The sequence below is a fragment of the Fonsecaea nubica genome (genome assembly GCF_001646965.1).
Source record: "Fonsecaea nubica strain CBS 269.64 chromosome Unknown Scaff27, whole genome shotgun sequence".
In the NCBI taxonomy this organism is placed as follows: Eukaryota; Fungi; Ascomycota; class Eurotiomycetes; order Chaetothyriales; family Herpotrichiellaceae; genus Fonsecaea; species Fonsecaea nubica.
In genome coordinates, this window is record NW_019173700.1 from 32,967 (window position 1) to 45,273 (window position 12,307).

General features: G+C 53.2%; 4 protein-coding genes across 4 annotated transcripts; 2 read left to right on the forward strand and 2 right to left on the reverse strand.

Moving 5' to 3' along the window:
* Positions 1–207: 207 nt before the first annotated feature.
* On the forward strand, positions 208–2,378 carry AYO20_04889 (lysine-tRNA ligase, variant; the record flags this gene model as incomplete). The annotated part of the gene is made up of 4 exons (XM_022643183.1): positions 208–240; positions 497–748; positions 802–1,006; positions 1,060–2,378. The coding sequence occupies 4 exons, from the start codon at positions 208–210 to the stop codon at positions 2,376–2,378; spliced, it is 1,809 nt and encodes a 602-aa protein (XP_022500751.1).
* A 1,311-nt stretch (positions 2,379–3,689) lies between these two features.
* Positions 3,690–5,587, reverse strand: AYO20_04890 (hypothetical protein; the record flags this gene model as incomplete). The annotated part of the gene is made up of 2 exons (XM_022643184.1): positions 3,690–4,716; positions 4,767–5,587. The coding sequence occupies 2 exons, from the start codon at positions 5,585–5,587 to the stop codon at positions 3,690–3,692; spliced, it is 1,848 nt and encodes a 615-aa protein (XP_022500752.1).
* A 2,030-nt stretch (positions 5,588–7,617) lies between these two features.
* Positions 7,618–8,511, reverse strand: AYO20_04891 (hypothetical protein; the record flags this gene model as incomplete). Its single annotated transcript, XM_022643185.1, has 1 exon — positions 7,618–8,511. The coding sequence occupies one exon, from the start codon at positions 8,509–8,511 to the stop codon at positions 7,618–7,620; it is 894 nt and encodes a 297-aa protein (XP_022500753.1).
* Positions 8,512–10,335: 1,824 nt separating this feature from the next.
* AYO20_04892 (hypothetical protein) lies at positions 10,336–12,015 on the forward strand (the record flags this gene model as incomplete). Its single annotated transcript, XM_022643186.1, has 2 exons — positions 10,336–10,452; positions 10,504–12,015. 2 exons carry the CDS (start codon positions 10,336–10,338, stop codon positions 12,013–12,015), a joined length of 1,629 nt encoding a protein of 542 aa, XP_022500754.1.
* Between the last annotated feature and the right edge of the window lie 292 nt (positions 12,016–12,307).

Below are 12,307 nucleotides of genomic sequence, written 5' to 3' on the forward strand. Positions count from 1 at the left end.
CTAGGATATGTAGCAATGAAAGTTGCGTGGCTCGGAGACGCACGCGAACCGCGAGGCGAAGTTTTCCCGAAGCTTAGGCGAATCCATTTATTTTTCAATCGTCGGATTCCCGCAAACGCAGCTACGAAACACTCGTCTGTGTATTCAAGTGCCAGGTCATTTTCCTGTTTCATGCAGCTTCATGTACGGGAGGTCGACGTGGCGAGCATGGCGTTCGACTCGTCGGCCAGCAAGAGGAAGGTACGTCTTTGCTTACAATTCCTTTCCTTCACTCCTCTCCCGCCCACCTAAATGACGAGACACCAAGAAGAACCGCTGCGAGTGATGCTGGCTTCGGTTGGCTTGTGATCAAACTTCTCCAATGATTGTCTGACCATGGCGAAAAGCACTGGGATATTCGTGCTCTTAACGTTACCGCTTGAAAAGCCACTGACACTCTGTGTCCAGCGTCCCTGAAGCTGCCGCTGGGGATCGTCTCTCAACCACATTCCTCCAGAGAAGTGCGCGTTTGCAGACACCGCCATGGATCTCGCGAGCATGCTTCTCGACGGGAGCATCGAACCTAAGCACCCGCGGCGCCTCGAAACTGGGAAGCCAGCATGCGACCAAAGAGGTACAAGAGCGGCTTCAAGAACTCCAGAGTTCTAGCATCACACTCTACCCGCGGTATCAACATATCCCTCAGGCGCGAAGCTTGCGAACGCTGCAGGAGTACGTGGATGCCAATGCTGGAGATGATGGTGCCATGGTTCCTAGTGACCCGATAGAAGGCAAGACTTGAATAACTGAGGAAGCGAAAAGACGCAAAGAGTTCTGACGGAAACATCAGTGTCTGGAAGAGTGACCTCCATCCGGCTGAGCGGTTCGAAATTGGCATTCGTTGATATCACCGAGGATCAGACCAAGCTACAAGTCATGCTGTCTCACTCATCACTCGAAGACACTGGCATAACCTTGTCCGACTTCAAGCACTTTTGCCGACTACTGAGGAGAGGTGACTATATTTGTGAGTCTTTATACGTACTTGCCATGAGAATCAGCATTAACTTTGGAGGTAAGCATTGAAGGGAGTTCGACCGTACAAGGCCAAGAATGGTCAGGTCTCTATCCGGGCTGCTGCCATGCCCATAATTCTATCGCCTTGCCTCCAACGATTTCCAGTTGAGCATCGAGGGCTCGCAACGACAGAACTTGCAGAGTCTAACTTTCAACCTCGACATGTGGAAATGCAGACGGATCCCGAGATTATAGAGACCATGAAGGCCCGGGCTACACTCATCCGGACAATGAGACAGTTCTTTGAATCACGGGAATTTATTGAAGTGTCCACTCCTATTCTGTCCGCCGCCGCAGGTGGTGCAACTGCGAAACCATTTGAGACCAAGGCAATGGAGTTTGCTCACCGGAAATTGAGCCTGCGGATTGCTCCCGAGCTCTGGTTGAAAAGGCTCATTGTCGGTGGGCTGGACAAGGTTTTTGAGATTGGACCTTCTTTTCGAAACGAAGGCCTGGACAAGACACACAATCCCGAGTTCACGACCTGCGAGTTCTACGCCGTCCGCCATGATCTGCGCCAACTGATGGACATGACCAAGCGGCTCGTGATTGACATTCACCAGGCTATCAGAGCTCTTCCCTGCCGATTTGCGAATGTACTTGGCGAAAATCTCGATTCTATTTGTGGTCCTTACGAGGAGCTTGACTTCATCCCTTCTCTCAACTCTGCCCTGGGGACCGATCTTCCCAATCTGTCCTCGCCATCGGCTTACTCTGAGCTCCTTGAACTTTTCCATTCTCGCAGTCTGCCACTTCCCAGCAATCCCACCGTCCCTCGACTTGTCGACAAGCTTTCATCACTGTACCTCGAGCCGAACTCCTTACAGAAACCGCTCTGGATCACAAATATCCCCGAGTGCCTGTCACCTTTGGCGAAATCATACATCCATCCCACTGCACCCAATGATCAACCCGTTGCTGCACGCGCAGAGTTGTTCATGGCAGGCAAGGAAGTTGTGAATTGTTACGAGGAAGAAAATTCGCCTTTTGAGCAAAGGAGAAAGTTCGTGGAACAACAGAAATATGGAAGTCAGAGATCCCACGCGCGGCCAAGCTCAAGTGAGAACGCAGCAACACCTACTGGTGAAGAAACGGAAGGTGACGAAGAGGCGATGAAAGTCGATGAAGACTACCTACAGGCGCTTGAATGGGGACTCCCGCCCACGGGTGGATGGGGGTGTGGGGTTGATAGGCTGGTGATGCTTTTCACGGGAAAAGAGAGGATCGGAGATGTTCTCAGCTTTGGCAATCTGAGGGCCGTCACAAGGGGCGCGGAAGGGGAGGGCAACACAGCAGTCGGGGGAAGCAAATCTGATCAATGAGGTGAGGTCAATCCATCAGGCGAGCTGCTATCTCCCCCCGAGAATGTCACCTGAGGGATGACTTGGACGATACCCCAAGACGAGGAGATGGGCCAGAAGAGGAGTATCTTGTACGATAAAACAGCACAAATGCCAGAATCAACCACTTTCAAAGATTGTATCTTTCAAATATTGTAACTCATTCCATTGTCTGGATGTACAGATCGGTCCGAGACGGACCAAGCATCCATCATCAATGATCCAGCCACCCAGCAAAGACAGTCATCTGGTGCAACCATCGTTTCCATCACCAGCAGCAGCAGAGGACGCAATCAGCGCAGCCTCGAGATTGTTGCTTGAATGTCGGTTCTTGACAGGCTACCGAAACCACCGGTATCTCCCCCTTTTTGCAGCGCAGCCTTGCCCCAAAAAATCCCATCCATTCCATTCCCGACTGGATAAGATAGATGTACCTACCGACCGCTAGGCATGGATAGACGATAGACATCCCGGTAGTATCGCTATCCTTATCCATGACCATGTCCATATTGATATCCATATGTACCGGGTACGAGTAACATGCAAGCAAGCACCCGTCGGCAGCCAAGCCGCATGGAGGATGAAGGATGAAGCACAGCTCCGCTCTACCCTCCTTGCCAGGCCTTTCCGGCGTAAAAGTGAATGTGTCCATTGTACATTGGCGGCGCGCGGCATCTGGTGGGAAAGTCATCGTGACCTCGTCAACATTTGCAATTTCGTAGTGTGGAAAATCCATCATTAGATTTGCCCCAAGTCAGTCAGCGTCGTATTCTGTTTTCTGGGTCGATGTTCTCAAATTCTGGTGATTGAAGTGAACAGTGGCAGGAGAAAAGATGAGCCGAGAACTAAAGGAGGACAAGGGGGGAAAATGTGGGCTGGGTATAGCGGTGTCATGTAGGTACGTAATCTCGAGATCAGTACGCGCTGCTTTGCAAATAGGTTTGCGACGAGCCAGCTCTTCTTTCAACTTGGGAGCTGCTTGCTCCGAGCAGTCTGGGGACGAAATGCGGCAGCTTCAAACCAGCAAAAAAGGTGAAAAACATGTCGTTGGCATCAGGTCGTAATCGACAAAGTTTCTTGATGGCGGCGGGCTCTTTGGTGTTAGAGCCGTGTGATAATTTGTTCGTTTGTAAGCTCGTTGAGCTCCCGCTCGATGTACCTCCTCTAACGGTTGCCATCCATAGTCATTTTCGAGATTCTCATAGTGGCTCGTCGTGGTCGGTGACCAATAAGCCCTTCTCTGCCCTCCTTCTTCTTCTGGATAAGGTGGGATGAGTTGAGTTGAGTTGAGTCTCACTCGCCATCCCGTCTGCGTTTGCGGCTCGCTCGATGGACTTCCGGCCGTAGCGGCGCGCCGCTATGTCGCAGCGGGCCTTGGCCGGTGGTCATGCGCTCCATCTTGAAGCGGTAGATCTGCCGCTCGATTCTGACCAGTTCCGGCGCCGTGACAACGTAGAGGCCATCGTAGCGAAAGCCCCAGACGGGCCGGTGCGGGACGATCTCGGCCAGGCGCCACGACCGGAATACCCGGACGGGGCGACCGGTCCTGTACGACTGGAAGAGGGCCAGGGTCGCGTTGGTGGGACCTTCGCCCTTTGAATTTCTTGTGATCCGCTCCACGCGATGGGGGACGGCGTCCTTGAGGTTGGTGGGCTCTGTGTCGCCGGCCTTCAGACGCAGGGCTGTGCCGTAGTAGTAGATCGTGTCGCCCTGGTCGACGTCGGCGTAGTATTCCTCTCGACCTTCGTCGTGATACCCCATCACGACGCTCCGTGCCCCTTCCGTCTTCGAGCCTGAGATTCCCGCGATGATCTGTGCGTGAGCCCCATCCCGCATCATCTCGGCGCGGTAACACCAGGTCTGACCGTTGACCAGGAGGCCATGGCCGAAATAGTTCGCGTCGCGCTTGAACTTCCAGTCCCGGTCTGGAAATAGCATGCGGTTGGGTCCGCGTTCCACGAGCCCGCGACGAGCGAGCACCCCGAGATCGCCAAGGTGCCACTTCCGATACAAGATTGTCAGGTCTTCGACGATATGTTCTGGGACGGCCTTTTCTCTCCGCATCTCCTCGTTATCGTCCGATAGAAACCTCTTCAAGTGCTCACGCACACGAGACTCGTTGAGAATCTCTTCTGTCATTGAATGATTCTGCATCATCCTGATCCAGTCTTGGATCTTGGCAAAGGTATGCCGAATCGCCATCGTCATACGTCCCCGTACGGGGATCTGATCGAGTAGCCTGACGATCGGTGTGGTCTCCTGTAGGGTGATGAAGGGTTCCTCTTCGGCGGGACGGTCCGGCGGCAGTCTGATATCGAGCCTCTTGTCAATATACGCGGCCCACAAACCCACGTCTCAATGTCAACTTACATTTCAGCGGATTTTTGCATCTGGAGCCACTGCCACTTGGTCCACTCGAGTACTAGCGTCCGACAATCGATTTTGTGATCCCCCTTATTTGGACAGGCAAGACCTATCGGACAAATGCAACCTTGGCGACTGTTGTTTCCTCCACTTGGGTCTGGCGGGCGTGGGCCTGGGGGACGTGAGCTGCACTCCTCGGGATTGTCTCGCACTTTACTGGACGCCGATTTTGCATGTTCGTTAGGTGGCGAGATCGGTGGTGAGCTTTCGTCAGTGTCTTGTGGTACTTCACTCGGCAGTTCTTCGGGTTCCTCTTGTCTGACGCGAACAGGTTCGGGCGATCTCCTCTGTGATAACCTAGTTCTGTTCGATCGCAGTCGGTCTCTAGCATAGAACAGATGCCGGTCCGTGTATTCAATCTTTTCATGGCCGCCTTTGCCGCTGAGGGCGTCCTGCCGTGTGGGCTCGTCGCTGAGCTCCCGTTTTCTGCAAGCAAAGCTCTCAGCGAGGAATTGCATCGAATTGTGATACTCCGGCACGAACCTTTCAATTTCTGCGCGTATAGGGATTTTGTCCCCCTCTTTCGCCCGGGGATTGCCCGAGCTCTCCTGTTGGGACGGCTGGTACCTTCTTCCTCGCTGCGCCAATGCGGGCTGGCTTCCCTCATAGGTGGGGTCATGTCGTCGAGGACGCTCTTCAGGATCTCTTTGATTGACGAAACGGCTCTGTGAGCGCGGTCTATTAGGAACTAGGCCAACGCCAGGCATCTCCGTCATTCGATCATCGCCGCGATCATAACGGTTAGGACGCCGCGGTCGAAAATCCATATTCGAGAGTTATTAGGTGAAACAGACCAGATATTTCCGAGTTGACCTAATTGGGAGCGCGGGTGAGCAGCAAGAAGCAGATAATATATTGGTCAATAGGTTGCAAAATGCAACTTATAGTGTGAGATGAAGTGAATGGATTTTGGTCAAAGCAGGCATTAGTGAACCGGGTTCGATGACGGCGCATAGGACTCTATATGGTTAGTTCGTTCCAGATGCAAGAGTAGAAGAGGAACATAACAAGCTGGGCACTAAAGGAGAGAGAGAAGAAGGTGGGGCTTGAGGGGGGATAGATTGCGTGACAAAATGAATCGAGTTGAAAAGTGTCGCTTAAGTGACGAGTGAAGTCTTGCGCTTTGTGGAAAATGGTTTCAAGCACATGATAAATATAGTGAAGAAGGGATAGTGAATGAGAGACAGAGATACCGTTGACATTTGAGGGGCACGAGAGGTGAAGAGGAAAAGATAAGGCGAAGATGAGATGAAATGTATATCTCAGATTTGATGTATACCCAGCTAGGGGATCTAGGTAAACCAGGAGGCGCGGGCGAGCAAGACCAGAGACTGAAGAAAGGTGACGCACGAATAGTCTGCCGTCGAAGATGAAAACTTGGGAGAGTTGTCGTCTGTGCCAGTGGTGCTGTTCGTGATATTCTCGCCGAAGTCATTGAGTCCAAGGACCCAAAGGGACGTCCTTGCGTTCATGATCTTCTATACCAAGTACAGATCTCTCGATATGACCTCCGCGCAAGGCTGAATATTCTGTCTAGAGTAGTTCCGTTTTCGGTTTAGTGTCTTGGCGCTTGTCGAGCTTCCACAAACGTCAACATTCGTTTTCGGTGTCAATACTGAATGCCAGAGCACTCGTATCAATGAGATGTGCTCAAGTATGGTGGCGTTCGTTCTCCCCTGTCAAGACTCTTCCAATTCGACATGCGGGTTCTCGGCTCAAGCGACCGCGGCCGCGACTCCCACTCCCCCATCCACTCTCACCATTAGTCCCTCGTCGTCAGTTTGGCGTGGAGTCAGTCCCAGCTTTCCTCCTGCCGCCTGTCGTCTTTGGAGGACTGTTGGTGACACTATGGACGTATAAGTGCTTCATGATGGTTGTTTTCCAGAACAAGATCATCTATATGCCTTCGGTCCCGCCATTCTCCCGATCGGAGAAAGTTAGCGATTATGCATCGCAATGCAAGCCTGTGGTATGGGTAGAAAATGACCTCAAGGCCGCGGATGGGACGGCGATCAAGGTTTTAGAGGGATCGGTTAAAGCTTCTGCTGAGTCTGAGGTGAAGAACCATGTTGTTGTGCTGTATTTGCAAGGGTAAGTTGCAGTGGTACATTCACCGCGCTTCCGCACCACTGAAATCGATCAGAAACGCATCGTCGTTGCCGCCTCGACTTCCCTACCTTTCAAACGTCTTGAAAAGCTTGTCACAGAATCAATCTAGTAAAAAGTACACCATGGTGGCTTTGTCTTATCGCGGTTTCTGGAAATCAAAGGGGAGCCCATCCCAAAGTGGGATTGAGCTGGATGCCGAAGCGGCCTTGGAATGGATACGAAGTCGGTATCGTTGCGAAGGCACCAGGTTCGTGGTATGGGGGCAGTCTATTGGTGCTGGTGTCGCAACTGTGAGCCTGGCGAATCTGCTGAGACACGATAACTCAAGCCTTCGTGGATTCTCTGGACTTCTCCTCGAAACGCCTTTCGTGGATTTGAGAGAAATCCTCATCGCTCTCTATCCACAGAAATTTCTTCCTTACCGATATCTGTCCCCATTCTTGCGGTCGACGTGGGATAGCAAGACTGCTCTCCATCAGATCGGGAGGGCCAGACCAGATCTGAAGGTTTTGATTTTGGAGGCGGGCAACGACGAGATTGTGCCACCAGGACAAGCAGCCACCTTGGAGCAGATCTGTAGAGAAGGAAAACTGGAAGTGGATCGATTAACTGTGGCTGGAGCATTGCATACCGAGGTAATGGTCAAGGGTCAAGGTCGCAACCACATAGTGAGGTTTCTTCACTCCATTTAAACGGGCAATAGATCTGTAGCACCCGAGGGTGTGTTCGCCACGTGTCGAAAGATGCAGAACACTTGGTATAACCGCGGCTCATTCGTCGCAATGCTTCTTTCTTTGGAGGGAGGAAGCGTGCTTCGGAGTGAATCAAACCAAGACGAAATCTGATGGACCATATCTCGTCTTTCGGCGTCGTCGCTCTTTCGTGCATCCCATCGAGGATCCAAAAGTGCATCATGCTGACCACCTTCTCCGAGGACGTAAACTTGGACTTCAGGCAGATCCAGTCCGTTCAAGGCTTTCTTCAGTTCGAGATAGCGCGTCGATTCCCAGGATGATCGAGGGTGAGTACTGTACACGTAAACCTTCCGTACCAGAGAGAGACTCGCGGCAGCAGTGTAGAGATTGAAGGCGGCCTTGAGGTCTACCCGTGCACCTCGTAACCTCGTCATGAGGCGCCAAGACAAGTGAATTGTCTGCACCGCCGTGTTGTCGACAAGCCAGCGGAGGAGTGCCTCATATGCTTCGGCCGAGAGCACCTGACGTTGACGGCCGTAGACGTGTGATTCAGTGATGCGCTGCAGATGCCGCCGCGGGCATGAGGAAAACTCGAGGTCCAAGGCCAGAGCTAGGTTGATATTTGGACCAGTGCCAGCCACACAACTGGCCAGGAAGGAAGATAGACTCGGGGGTGTGATGTTGAGCACGGCGCGAGAATAAAAGATTGGCGCAGCTTCGGCCGAGATGGTTTTGTTGACGAAGAACAGGGCTGGGATGCCCGCCGGTTTCTCAGCGTCGGACCATTCCGGGTCGCAGAAAGCCTGCAGTTTGAGTTGCTGTCTTGGAAGACTGAAGCGGTAGATATTTTCTCGAACTTCGACGGGGAGGCTGAGGAGGGTAGTCATGTTGTAGATGGTTGAGTGCTCTGAGTTGGGAGGGGCAATGTGAGGAGTGAGATGTTTGATGTCTCAACCGCCTCGCACCTTGATACAATGGTAGATGCTAGCGTGTGCTACTTGCCCTTGTTGATTGGCCAAACTGAAGTACTAACTGCCTACGCCTCGGCTTACCTGCCGCCTCTAAGGCGAAATCGAGGTACACTATGGTCCGTAGGTGAGCCCTCTCATCAAAGTAGACAGCAGTGAGAGCTATATACCATCCTGCCTTCGCTCGAGCGACCGGTCCCTGCTGAGACTGTATGCCCTCCGAAGAACTGGCGCTGACAAGATCGTGAATCTTGGGGCACGAGACCTCCGTATGTCAGTCGATAGCAGATGATATTTGTTCCGGGGGTTCAGTGATTATCGTAGGCATAGCATGAAGGTCCAGGTCGAACAGGAGCAGGTATTACCAGACACACCAGAGACATGCACGCGGGCCATGCACCCCAAGGTTAGAATTCGGGGAATATCACCAACTCCGTCCTTGTCACATTAAAACGTTTCAGTGTTTTGTGGGAGCAGGTGTCCCATGATAGGAGGTGGATGTCCTATTTTCTCCTCGAATCTGCCAACCCTTAGTTGTGCCACTGACATAGATGACCAGCATTAGCGTCGTGCGGCTTCAGCAGCAATGTATCTGGCTGAGAGGTGCGTAATCTCAGATGCTGCTTTCGCTCATCATAAAAGTCTTGTCGTCAAGAGAGTTGGCAAGAACAGGCATGTAATCGACAAGCCTGGCGGCCTTAAATCGGCGAGAAAAGCAACCCACACAAATCCGCAGGTGTTAAATCGACACCCGTTCCGGTGATTGGATCAGCCAGACAAGTGGCTCAAGCATGTGTCATTGTTCGCAAACCAAGGAAACGGGAGCCTGCGTCCCTTGGGCATCAAAGCCTACCAGGCCCCGGTGTTTGTAAGAGTGCGCACGCCATAAGGCCGCATCAATGGCGAGTCAAGTGTTACAGGGTCATAGGACGTCAGTAGATCTGGAGACGCTCGGCCTAAGCCTCACACCCAAGCACCCGCAAGACTGCAAAGGGAATAGAATCAGGCACCAATTGGAGGGATACCTGTGAGCCAGGCAGAATGACGAGAATTTGGTCCAATGCGAAGGGCCGAACCTCAAGAAATAAAGACAAACGACAAACTCCACCAGTCAGATGGACCGTCGGGGGCGAAGACCTGGATCTGCCACCTGCACGATGATGGGGGGGGAGGATTCTCCCTCTGCGGGCTCTGCGGGCTCTTTGTGGGCTGCTGTGGCTCTAGATGGCGGATAGGAAGCTTGACGGCTCGACGGGTTGTTGGAACAATCCGCTTGTCGACTAGTCATACCAAGGAAGCGGGAAGCTTTCAAGACTGCGACAATATCGCGGGGGTGACAATTGTGGCACAGTCAAGCGGTGAACACACCGGGAGCTTGCATGAATTCTCCCACAATCCTCTGTATTGAATCACATCCACATCCTGACCATCTCTTTGGCCTCTATTCAACCTGATAATTGACTTTGGCTGCCGCGCGCGAGGCACCAGTTCTCTCCTTCGTGAGCCAGAGTGACTCGACATCTGCCACTTGATCCATTGCGACCAGTCCTCACTCCTCCACCCAACCTCCGCTATCCCAGATAACCTCGTCCTCCTCGCTCCCGCTACGTCCCTTCCTCCCTGCAAACCGATCTCAGAAGTTGTGTGAGAGGGTGGCCTGACCATGAGAGCGACATCAACGGGCAACTCAAAGAAAAGGATCCTGTCTGCGGTTGTCCGCAGTATCGACTACACTTCACAATAATGGAGCCCAACCAATCCGCGGGTTCTGCTCCTGGCTTTTGGAGATATCTGATCAATCCCGATAAAAGTGCAACCCTTCAGTTCGAGCAGCTGTGTTGGGGCATTGCCAAAGTCATAGTGAGTCTACCGCATTGCTCCTCAAGGTCAACTCGCTGACTGGAGAAACAGGCGACTCTAGAGCCCGGACCTGACAATGAACTCACTCCATCCCGTCTAGCGACATTCTACAGAACTGTAGGCGGCAACTATGACTCGCTCTTCCTCAAATCCTCTGACCACGCCCTCTCCTTCATGTACCAAACTCTCGGCTGCTTTCACTCGCTGCAGCCAACCCCGAGTCCCTTCGAGACACCCCGAATTCCGTGCCTGACGCCGGCTGGATTTGCTCGCTGGCAAACGATCCAGTTGCTGCTCTGCCCGGAGGAAAATGTGTCGTTTATTCAAAAAGCGGTTCAGCTATGGAATGTCCCGATGCACAATGGTGGAACCTATCCAAAATACATTCCCAAGGACGTTTTCCCAACTCGGCCGGATGAGGAGATGGAGAGATGGCACAAACTGGTGACTGGCAAACTGAACCAGCAGAACTACAACATGCGGCGCATAAAGAACTCTCCTTACCAGTCCCCACATCTCGAAGCCTATGACCGACGAGAAGGCTATTTCTCTGGCACGCAACCAGGGCGACCCACGAGGCCGTCGCGGAGCAGCTCTCGCGACGATCAAGATCATATGACGGATATCCATCGCCGACGGAGTAGTGTTCCAGATTTCCCTTCCCCGTCGGGAGAAAGAGGATCGCCGTGGGATCCTCGAAATCAGTATGAGGCACGGAAGACTCGCAGCCATTCGGCTCAAAGACCCTCTCCAAAACCTTCACCGCGCCAGCGGTCGCATACAACAACAGCTCCTCCCGGTCACCACAAAACCTCGTCGAACAGCCCGTCGAATCGGAGACAGGCGACTGCGCCACCAGAGCAACCTGGACGACGACCCTCGTCCGGATACAATACCGCACCGTACCGTTCGCCCGCACGCAGTCCCTCGACTGTCGACGAAGATACCGGCAGCGAGGGGAGTTCGGAGGCTTCACAGGCCGGCCGGCATCATCGTAGATCCGACGAAGATCGAAAGAGCCGTCGCTCTTCTTTATGGGTACCCTCCTTTATGAGGTCGTCGCACAAACGGCGTCATTCTTCGGATGCAGGTTACCGTGCACCGGGCCCTGCATTCAAACCTTCACAGCCTTTGCGACCCGAGTACTACCCACCTCGTGCAATCAAGTCCCCGCCTCAACCACCTCAACAACCCTATGGGGGAGGTCGCCCACCACAGTGGCGGGAGACAGTGTGGGATAACGACACCCCCAGCTCCACTCCCGCAACACCTATTCCAGAGAACGCGCAAGCACAGTTCGACCCACGAGCGCCATCAATACGTTACCCGGACCAGACGAATTTCGAACCTCTGACACGAGAAAGTAGCAGTGGAAGCGACCACAGGCACCGCTCCTCGGATTGGGAGCGGAGCAATGGGCAGAGGCGACCGGCTCAGCCAGTTCCAAGAATCGCGACCGTAACCGGTGTGCAAGGGAGGAAATACCCTACCACCGACCCGATGAGTCCAATTGAGCGACAGCGGAGTCAAAATGCCCGTGGGAACTTTACTGCAATGGCTTGAGCTCTTGAGCGGACCACCAATCCCCCGCATATGAAGAGCGACAAGTCCCACGATATGACGAGTACGAATGCATGCTGGGTACACGATGGAAAGATGCACACGAATAATGACATGGAAGCACGGGATGGCACGCGAAGTCTAGAGCCTGCTGGGGGCGCGGCATTTTCGGTTTGATATTGTTTGGCGAGTGCAAGAGCAGACACACGTCTCTTTTCAGCTTGGTTTACGCCTGCGAGGGCGGCGGATGCACGCCAGCAAATGAGCGCAAAGGGTGGCATTGCAGTTTACGGAC